The sequence below is a fragment of the Python bivittatus genome, unplaced genomic scaffold (assembly GCF_059951505.1).
Source record: "Python bivittatus isolate LINGU-HERP-01145 unplaced genomic scaffold, Pbiv_v1 ctg000960_np1212, whole genome shotgun sequence".
NCBI lineage: Eukaryota > Metazoa > Chordata > Lepidosauria > Squamata > Pythonidae > Python > Python bivittatus.
In genome coordinates, this window is record NW_028277124.1 from 8,995,813 (window position 1) to 9,006,597 (window position 10,785).

The following is a 10,785-nucleotide window of genomic DNA, read 5'->3' on the forward strand; positions in this document are numbered from 1 at the left end:
TCTGTCTTAGATTCCTAAGGAAATGGTATTGATTGTGGTAAGAAATTACTCAAAATTCTCTAACCCAGGAAGTGAAATTCTGGAAGCATGATCAATTATGCAAATCACATAACTTATGAAAATATTATTTGTTCCAATCAATTAAAAGAGTCATAGTCTAAAATAGAAATATTTATCATGCATTATCCAGCCCACATTTCCTAGTGCTAACATCAACGTTCTCTTGCAGAAAGGGGCAGGATTTCATCTAGATTTCCTCTGTGTTTCCCTACTGATGATTGTTACCTCGTTTATGGGCTTGCCCTGGTATGTGTCCGCCACAGTCATCTCTCTGGCGCATATGGACAGCCTTAAGAAAGAAAGCACCACTTGTGCTCCAGGAGAGCAGCCAAAGTTCCTTGGAATCAGGTACTGGGAGTAGACCTTTCTTTTAAGGAGTCAAAATAGAGGTGCTGACTTGTTATTATCTGTCATTGTTTCTCTTTCAGCTAGACTAGCCTTCTCCAACATGGAAATATATGCAACATTCACAATCAATGCCCCTGCAGGCTATGCTCACTTTGGGATTGGGAGTTTTAATCCAACACATTTGGAGGACACCAAATTAGGGAAGACTGTTTTAAATAATACACTAGGAAATGATTGATTGGTGTCCACGTCTGTTCTCTTGGATAACATAATGAAGGCTTTGGGTGGAATTGGTAGATGACTGACTTCTGAAATAAGGAGGTCTAACTTAGAAATGCTCTTCTTGCAGGGAGCAGAGAGTGACAGGATTGATGGTCTTTATTCTCACAGGATTGTCTGTGTTCTTGGCACCTGTGCTCAAGGTGATTATATATATATATAATTTTTTTAAAAGTATTGTTACAAGTACTTAATATATAAGTCTGTTATTTCATTTCCCACCATTCATGTGAGCTTTGTTTGATTTTGCTGTCTTAAATACTTCAGTAGCACAGCTGAATTCAGCTGTCTGAATTTCAGCCTGATGCGTTGCTGGAAAGAATTGCAACAGAGAGGGAGGCAGGTTGTGGGATATGTTGATGGTCTTTATTCTATAGGGACCACCTATAGATTCCCAGACATGTAATTGTGACTGTTTGATTTCACTTTGAAGGAATAGTTCCACTATATGTTGCATTGATCAGAATCCTGTTCAAGAACTGTGTCTGCTTCTGGGTGCTACAATATAAGAAAGATTCAGATAAACTGGAACAGCTACAGAGGAGGGCAATATAAATCAGCAGGAACCTGGAAACAAAATATTACAAATATTAACTGAAATACCAAGGGGGGGGGGTTGGAAGTCATGTAAAATCCCTTACATGAACCATGACATAATGTAACCTCTTTATATTTCTGCTTTGAAAGCTTAAAGGAAGGTAGAATTATAGACCATTCTGATAGCCAAAATCTTACGAAGAAAGACCAAATGTATGCTTAGGTTTGAGAAAGATGACCTCGGGGAAAGGAAAAATACCTGGAGAGATGTCACATAAAAGAAGGCAAAGATGTTATTTATTATCTCAGAGTGAAGGACTTGAATTAATGCAGTCTAAAGTTGACATTGACAGTAATGTTTTATACAAGATGGCCTTAAAGAAAGTCTTTTGTGACTCATACTTTAAATGTGATTTATTTTCTTTCTTTCTTACCACAAGTTTATCCCAATGCCCGTGCTGTATGGCATTTTCTTCTATATGGGTGTATCTGCACTTAGCAGTATTCAGGTGAGTGCAAAAAGTTGTAGAAACACATTCTGGAGTGTTGGGGAGGATGGTACTGTGACTTTTGACGAAGTCTAACTCAATCAGTAGAGTATGTAGTATTTTCTGAGTTATATAGTCTGAATAAGGTGGGAAGGCGTTGTCTATAACTAAGGTCTCCTGGATGTTCATATATTCCTTTTCAAGAAGTTGTGTGGGTTGTGGGGTATTTGCTTACTTGTTTGTTTTGTGTCTTTGAATCAGTCTTGACTCCTGGTCACTGCCTGGATGAGTCCCTGCAGTTTTCTTGGCAAGATTTTCAATAGCGGTTTGCTATGGCCTCCTTCCTAGGGTTGAGAGAGAGTGACTAGACCAAAGTTACCAGGAGTCTCCGGTTTTTAGCCTGGTGCCTTAACCACTTACACCGAACTCACTCTCTTTTAAGAAGTCCTCAGCGTTAATAAAGTAGTAGAGATGCAAGAAGGGATTTTAAAAGTAAAGCTGGAGCTCAGAGCATTCCTAATGTGTAAAGAGAAAAGCAAGATCAGTGGGTGAAACAGCCCTTGATTCACTTACTATTCCAGATCTGTAATTTCAATTGTAAAATGAGGAACAAGCCATGCTTAGTCAAGCAGCTATGAAATTTATTGGGAATCCTCTTTTTACATCCTCTTAGTCTTCCCTCTCAGCCACTTTGGAACCCTCTTGATTACACTAAATGAATGTAATATTTAACATTTGACATATACTATTTCTATGCCCTATAAGGTACACTGGTTTTATTGTTGTTATTCCCATATTGCTGATAGAAAGGTTTGAGGATCAGCAAATAATAGCTTGCCTTATGATGTTATTTAGTGCCTTTATGGCAGAATCAAACTACCAACCACAAACTTCTCAATTCATGATTAGCCACCACATGTATGTGTATAAGGGTTAGCAACATCTGGCATTTCTAGCATCTTCTACAGGTATGGCCACTGGAGAGTGATGCTGGGATAATTCAGCAAGACTTGAATGTATGCCACAGATTGCCTGTTCTTGCTTTAGAGGGTGCAACTACTTAAACCAGAAACATTTCTATGTTCAGCAAACCCCAGTCTACTCCCTTGAACTTCCTTTCATAAAAATCAGGTTATTTGTAAGAGCTAATCTAATTAACCCTATTCTATGCTGAGGTTCTCAATGGAATATTTATTCATTTATTTTCCTATGCCACTGCAATGCCACTGCAATTGTGCTTGATTCTGAGTGGCTTACAGATCTTCCAAAAGAGTAATAACATTAAAATTAAAACATAACAATGTGTAATAAGGAATATCCCATGTGCTGAGGAACAACTCTAACCATTCACATCAAGAGAGACTAAAAAGGCTCTCTCAACCCCTAAGAGCCCCCTGAAATAACTATGCCAAGGCCAATCCGATATCAGAAGAAAAAAGGGACAACCACTGATTTCTACTGGGGAGTGTCCATTATGTTTCTTGCTTTCACTTTTTCTAGTTCACAGATAGACTTCAACTCTTGTTGATGCCTATTAAACACCAGCCAGACTTCATTTACCTACGCCATGTTCCACTACGCCAAGTGCATCTTTACACTTTCATTCAGATCTTCTGCCTTGCTGTCCTGTGGCTCATTAAGTCAACTGCAGCTGCCATTATCTTCCCTTTAATGGTAAGAGTCTTTAGGACAGATGTGAATTTCTTGTAGTACAGCCATATGTTATGCAGAGAAGGAGTGAACCTGCCCAAGTTCTTTTCCTATGTACAGAAAAACCTTTTATTATCCATAGCATTCTACCTCCTACTACAGACCTGTCCAATCCTTAATTTACTCTACCTGGAGAAAAACTAATTCCACCCAGCCATACCCATTTAATGTCAGTTATTTTCTGAATAATTTTTCAAATTTACTGGATGCTATTTTTTATATTCATTAATATTTTATATCAATATGTCTGAAATAAACATTCCATTATTGTAAAATATCTGATTGCTTTTAATGGTTCTATCAGATTTTTAATTCAAACCTGAATTTTAATTTTGATGTATTATTAATCTTTTAAAATTTTGTAATTATTTGTTTGTTTATACACACATTTATCTACTGCCTACTTCAAAGGATGCAGAGCAGTTTACTGTAAAACAAAGGAAGAAAATACAAATGTATAAATAATAATCAGAATATTTCTACCATATTAATGTCTGTTTATCCTGTGGAGCAAAATAATCCTAAATAGTGTACCTCAGGAGGCAAGATGTTCCCAAGAAGGGTGAGATCAAGAGATGGCCACTTCAGAATGGGGTATACTATCATCTTCTTCAGGGCAGACAACCCAACTCTTTCCCTCAAAGAAGTATTAGCTATGGCTCCTTCCTGGCTATCCATATGGACCATGTAGGACATAAATTTTGCCCACAAGTGGCAAAGTTCATACCATTAAGAGAGCAGTTTACTGTAAAACAAAGGAAGAAAATACAAATGTATAAATAATAATCAGAATATTTCTACCATATTAATGTCTGTTTATCCTGTGGAGCAAAATAATCCTAAATAGTGTACCTCAGGAGGCAAGATGTTCCCAAGAAGGGTGAGATCAAGAGATGGCCACTTCAGAATGGGGTATACTATCATCTTCTTCAGGGCAGACAACCCAACTCTTTCCCTCAAAGAAGTATTAGCTATGGCTCCTTCCTGGCTATCCATATGGGCCATGTAGGACATAAATTTTGCCCACAAGTGGCAAAGTTCATACCATTAAGAGATAGACTACATCCTTGGCGTTCATAAACTCAAAAGAATGTCAGATAGTCTTGTAAGATGTTGCCTGACCCCACCCAGGTGGTACCCAACTCTGAGTGAATCTGAATAATTCTATCTGTGAAAAAGCTCACAAATGTCACAGCAGTGTGCAAAACTCATATTTTCTGTGAAATCTTTGGCACAACCCTTTAGCTCTCACCTCAGACCGAAACAGAGTGTAAAGACACATAAATGCATTTGCTCATACTAATCCCTCATTAGCTTTGTCTTTGCTTTTCTTCCAATTCTCTTTCTCAGCATTTAGACTGTAAACTCCTTGGGGCATTTTAATGCATTTTTTATGTTCTTCTGAGATGTTCTATATGCAGTGATAACACTATGTAAATTATTAATAATTACAAGCAGACTAATTTTATGTGATGATGATCTCACCTTCTAGCTGCTGGCTCTAGTGGGTATTCGGAAGGCAATGGAATACATCTTCCCTCTACAGCATCTGAGTTGGTTAGATGATGCTATGCCAGAAAAAGACAAAAAGGAGGAAGAAGAAACACTGAAGAGGAAGCAAGATCAGGATGAGAGTGACAGTGAAGATGTAAGAACAGGCTGGGAAAGGGCTAAACTGGATAGTAGTTAGAAATTCTTTCTGTACCACCATCTCAAAATCCCAGTATAAAATACTGAAGAAGTAAGAAGAGTAGCTTGGTTATGTGCAAAGAAGTACTAGCCTATCACTGCCAGGTAAATCCCTCAGAAGTCATCACTAACTAGGAATGATGGGAGTTGTAATCCACATTAACTTGGAATCAGCACATTAGCTCAGTCCATTTATGTATAAATAGGGGAGTGAAGGAACAAGGCAATGTTTTAATATTTCTTCTGTGAATGTGAGTTTTCACAGATTTTGGGTCTGATACAATGTATTGAATAAAAAATTGGCAATCATTAAACTGTAAATCATTAAACATTAAACTGTAAATCATTAACTGTAGGTATATATCTCCTTATCTGACTTATCTGATAAATCCATATAGTTGTGGGACTGCAGGAACTAGCTATCCTTTTGTATTTTGCCCTCTGCTGTCATTTACAGCACTCAGAAGAAACATCCGAATATGTGATGCGCTGCACATGCACAGCTGAATGAGAAATTCCCTCATTCACAGCATGGGCACAGATCCTTTGGGAGGATAAGATAGGGGCACCTCTGCAGCCAACCTCTCGCTGCCTTCCCTTTTAGCCATCAGAAGGTTTACTTGGCTGGCTGGTTCTCATCTTGGCTTCAAGATTGTGTTTTTATGTTTATCTCCCTAACTTTAACCAGCATTCCTTTCAGAGCCAATATTGTTATGACTTAGCAGAATAGCAGTCATGCCCTTTCTCTGGAAAATACTAACCACTGATAACAATGGCCTCAGCTCCTAGCTACTCCTTACTGCTTGCTCCACAAGCAACTGACAAGATATGCTGTCTCTGTTCCAGCACTGCCATCTCAGACTGTAGAGTTTTCAGCAAAGTACTTTCTAAATCACGCTTAGAGAAAAGCTTTTTTTTTTTTTTTTTAATCTGCGCTCAGTCGTTACCGACTCTGCAGTGACTGCTTGGACGAGTCCTTGCAGTTTTCAAGGCAATTGTTTCAGAAGTGGTTTGCCAGAGCCTCCTTCCTAGGGCAGAGCCCAGCTGGAGAGTGCAGGAGGCAGGGTTTCCGTTGCTTCGCGCCCTTTTCAGGCGCGCATGGTTTTTCGCGCTTACCAGCAACTGCTCCCAACTCCTTTTTTGCAAGGCGCCGCCAGCATTTTTCCTCCCACCGGAGTGACAGTACCCATTTATCTACTCACGTGAGTTTTCGAACTGTTGGGTTTACAGGAACTGGGGAGGAAACAGGAGCTCACCCTGCTAACGTGAAGGTTGGACTCGAACCGCTGAGGCGTTGACCATTTCTGGCCAGCAACTTTCAGCATCATTAAGCCGCTGCGCCACCGCGTCCCCCCAGAGAAAATCTAGCAATGTCTAGAATGGGGGTTAAGCATTTCCAGCTATTGTGGAGTGAGGGATGAAAGATCCTCTCTGCAGAGATTACTGTTGGGTGACATTTTCCCCACTGTATCTTCTGTCTCTTCAGGGGTTATAAAATCATTTTCTGGGGGAGAGGAAAAATACATCAAAAGCATGAGTGAGTACATATATTGCTTCTGTCCTTTATTAATTGTTTCTTTGATCTATGCTTATTTTTAGTCTGAACTTATGTACCAAGAAAAAGGACCAGAAATCAATATCTCTGTGAACTAGATGAACCCATCAGTTGACAAGGCCAAAGATGAACATGGACAATACGTAAGAATTTTTTTTTTTTAAAGGCATAGCATATGAGGAAGTTTAGATGAAGAGAGAATAAAATGTTTACTATGAGTGTGAAAGCTAATCAATCGTGGGACTATTCAGTGCGGAAGGAGCTTGATCCTTAAGAGTTCCCATTTCTTGCTATTGCATAAAGAGACTGAAAGTGAGGAAAAATACACATGAAGGGATAAAACTGGCAGCCTCAAAAAATCTGGCTTTATTAGGATAGCAAGGATCTGTATTTTACTATTTCTCACATACGTTTTGCCAGTTCACTCTTATACAAATAGATGCTGTTGCCATTGGCAATACTGTACCACTGTGACTGAGGACAGAACATCTAAGCTCCCTGTCCATGGCACTTGGTGACTTAGCCATAGTGACAATTCCAAGGCAGATACAGCCCATGTGTACACAGACACACATCACTGACTAGACTTCTATTTCTGCCCTGAGGGACAAGGAACATCACTATTTTATTTTTCCCCTGTACATGAACAAGCAATTGCAGCTAAACAATTCCTGATGATTCCCTCGCCTTTCTGAGGCTTGGATATATTTGTATCTCATAAAAATTGCTCAGTAGGCTGAACATTTGTCTTTCACTGTCCACTGATATTAGTTGCTGTTATAGGAACAGAACAATAAATTAAGCAAGCACAGCAAAAGAGAACTTAGAGGACATGTAGAAGAAATTCAGATATTACACAAAGTTGGTTCTTCTTACAGATGCTTTCATCTTGTGGGTATTAACCTAATCTATTTGTAAACTTCCTTGAAAGACCTTTGATCTGGAAGTCATCTTGTAATTACCGAAGATGATGATAATGATAGCATGCACGTGCATTCTCTTGGTTACACTGTACATTTAGTATTAAATTACTTCCAGGAAATCATATCCAACTGCATATTAGTTCCCTGACAATTATTTTGGATTATATTTTTCACTGTCAGTTGGTTCACAGCATACATCATAAATACAGAATATTGATATGCAGTTCGGAGTTTATATACAGAATATAAACAACAATAATTGAATGTGCAATGAAAATGATCAAATCACTTTTCTTCTTTGTATATGAAGCCTCAAGCTTTTGCCTTTAAGTTGTTCTTATAGGTAATAGCCTGCATTTGGAGGAGGGGGGAAGCATTTTCCGATATTTTCATTTATAGAATATATGATGGGTCTCATAAAGATGAAAAGCAGAATTAAGTGTTCCAAGGAATTTAAGTATAAAGGAGAAAAATACTTAGGCATTCTGTGGCATTGCTTGCACATTCAGCTAAGTATGGTTTAGTTAAGTATGGGTTATTATATCAATTGTCATTTATTTTGGATTATCATATAGCCTGAGTTAACCTGCTGATGAACAGAATTCATACAACAGATTAACTCAACATCAGTGTATGAATCCAGCCTGTATCTCTACGTATGACTCTCAGATGTATTTTGCTGTGCTATAGACACCCATATTGGATATACTTTTCAAATTCCATTAAGCACCATAAAATCTAGAAAATCACAATATGTGACATCACCTTTTATTTATTAATAAAATTGTTGTCATTTCTCTATTGCCTGCAACATTTAAAACTCCCTAAAGTTATGCTAAATAAAATATGTCCAAAGAAGTATTGTTGTAACATTTACTTATTCATTTCTTTGTATATTTTGAATTTTAGTTCTTCCTAGTATTGTTAGTATTTTTTTTCCTTATTGGAGAAATTCATAGCGATTATCGGAGATGCTTGTTCTGTCCCCTCAGAAATTTGTTCACTTAAAGTGTTAATTTTGATTTCTCAGAAAAGCTCTTCATCTCTGGATGATGTATGCAAGGAATAGGTTTCTTGCAGTAAGTAAGGAGGGGATGTGTAAAGATATGGTTGGATTCCATTTTGCAGTATATGAAAAACGACAGTTTGCAAAAACAAAACTGAAATGTGAAAGCTCTCTTGAATCTTCTTACAAAAACATGTTGATGGTGCTTACTTTAATGAATAATTATAATACATTAAATCCAGTTCTTTTATTCTTCAAAACCCATCTCTAATGAATATTGCAAGAAACAAAAAACATCATTTTGATACCCAGAATCATTCTTTTAGCAACAGGCTCCTGAAAACCTTAATTGTAGGATTATATTTATATTCTAAAAAAAATCTAAAAGACCCTTGTGAATAATCTAAGAGGGCGTGAAGAAGATACAATGACTCTGTGATCAGTATATTGATGGTAATAGCAAAACTGGGAAGAAGCTAACTACTGGTGAAATCCTTAAATAATGGAATGGAAGTGGCTGTTGAGTCTGATCTCCATTTCTCAGTACAGGAATACAAATTAAATCATCCTCAGCAGTGGACTAGCAAGACTTCACTTGAATGATATGTATGTATGTATGTATGTATGTAGTGAAAGAAAGCCCACCTTGCTGTCATTGATTTTACTGTCAAATTACTCTTGCTGTTAGGAAGGTGTTTTTGGTTTTGTTGTTTAATATTCAGTTTGAATCTGCCTTCCTATAACGTAAATCCATTATTCTTTGTTCTGTTCTCTGGGGTGATAGAGGACAGATGCTTCAGTCCCTGCCTGAAGTCATGCTTTTCAAAGGCTAAATATTGCTTGATTCTTCAGATGCTTCACAGGACAGTTCCTGAATATTGCCCTGTTCAACAAAGCAAAGGTAGATGCGTTTTTGGGACACCCTTGCCTTTTGCATTATCCATCATTATCCCTTGCCATTTCATTTCATTTCATTTCATTTCATTTCATTTCATTTCATGTTAGCAGTGGGATCTCAGTTGTTCCTGCCTCTTCTGAATCCAGCTTGTACATCTGGCACATGTTCCACACACTGCTGAAGTCTGATTTGCAAAATCTTGAGCATTGCCTTAGTAGCATGTGGGACAAGTGCAAAAATGTTTAAGTAGTTTGAACATTTTTTAGCATTCGGTGTTTTGGGACTGAAATATTAGATTTTTTCCAGTCCCTTCAGCCCTGCTATTTTTCATATCTGCTTACAAATTGCATAACTGCATTAACTTCACATTGGACTCTAATTCAGTGATTATGCCTTCATATATATATATATAATCACATTTCTGAAAAAATGTACAATTCTGTATATTTTCTCTGTGGACTTCTCATGAAGGAATAGTTCTTTTAAAAAATCAAGAAGATATTAAGTAGAATATATATGCTAAACTTGATTTGGATTTGCAGCTAGGGGATTAAGTTGATGGATGTATAATAGTAAAAACCCGTATGAGAGCTGTCCATTAGGAGTCCAGGATACTGTCACTGGTTAATCTTGAAAAAGCTAAGCTGGTTGGACCTTGTTAATATTTAGATGGGAGCCCCCCCACCAAAAAAATTGCAGGATAGTAGATTAGACAGGGAAGTTGAAAAAAAGATCCTGATGGAAAAAAATATTTTTGCTAGAAATTTACATGGGCAGAAAATTAATTGTCAGGGAATAGTGCATTTAATTTTTTTTTAAATCCTGTAATTTACAGTGTTCTTGACTATTATATAAACTCTGTAATCAAGATTGAACACATCAAAGGGCTTAAATAAATATTTATGGCCCAACTATTATGCTTTTAACTTGCTTAAATTGGAGCTTGATCAATTCTATACTTTACTTATTAAATACTTGTTAAAGTTTAAGCAGATCTACTGGGAATGGAAAATATGTGTTAAATTATTGGCTTCTTGTGTGAAACTGAATCAAAGTAAGATAATGCTACAAGAGATTCTCTGAGGATAATCCATACTGATTATAATAAAATTAACTTCCAATTCATGAAGCTTTATAAAAGTTTGTTTTCTGTAAATGTAGAATAGCTATTAAGCAGAAGGATCTTTTTAAAAAAAATATATTTCAGAAATCTTGGTTGCCTATTCAAGAAATTTAGCCACGTCCTTTACTTTACAGAAAATATTTGACATTGAAACAATGCAATATGGAAA

At 37.1% G+C, this 10,785-nt stretch overlaps 1 protein-coding gene across 1 annotated transcript in view; it reads left to right on the forward strand.

Annotated features, from left to right (window-relative positions):
* SLC4A9 (solute carrier family 4 member 9) overlaps positions 1-7,545 on the forward strand; it is a 40,457-nt gene extending 32,912 nt beyond the window's left edge. Inside the window, exons 16-21 of the mRNA XM_025168472.2 lie at positions 230-408; positions 758-830; positions 1,665-1,733; positions 3,213-3,386; positions 4,915-5,070; positions 6,711-7,545. Of these exons, the coding sequence (XP_025024240.2) occupies positions 230-408; positions 758-830; positions 1,665-1,733; positions 3,213-3,386; positions 4,915-5,070; positions 6,711-6,764 (705 nt within the window). The 3' untranslated portion in view covers positions 6,765-7,545. The remainder of the gene's footprint in view (positions 1-229; positions 409-757; positions 831-1,664; positions 1,734-3,212; positions 3,387-4,914; positions 5,071-6,710) is intronic.
* The last annotated feature ends 3,240 nt before the right edge of the window (positions 7,546-10,785 follow it).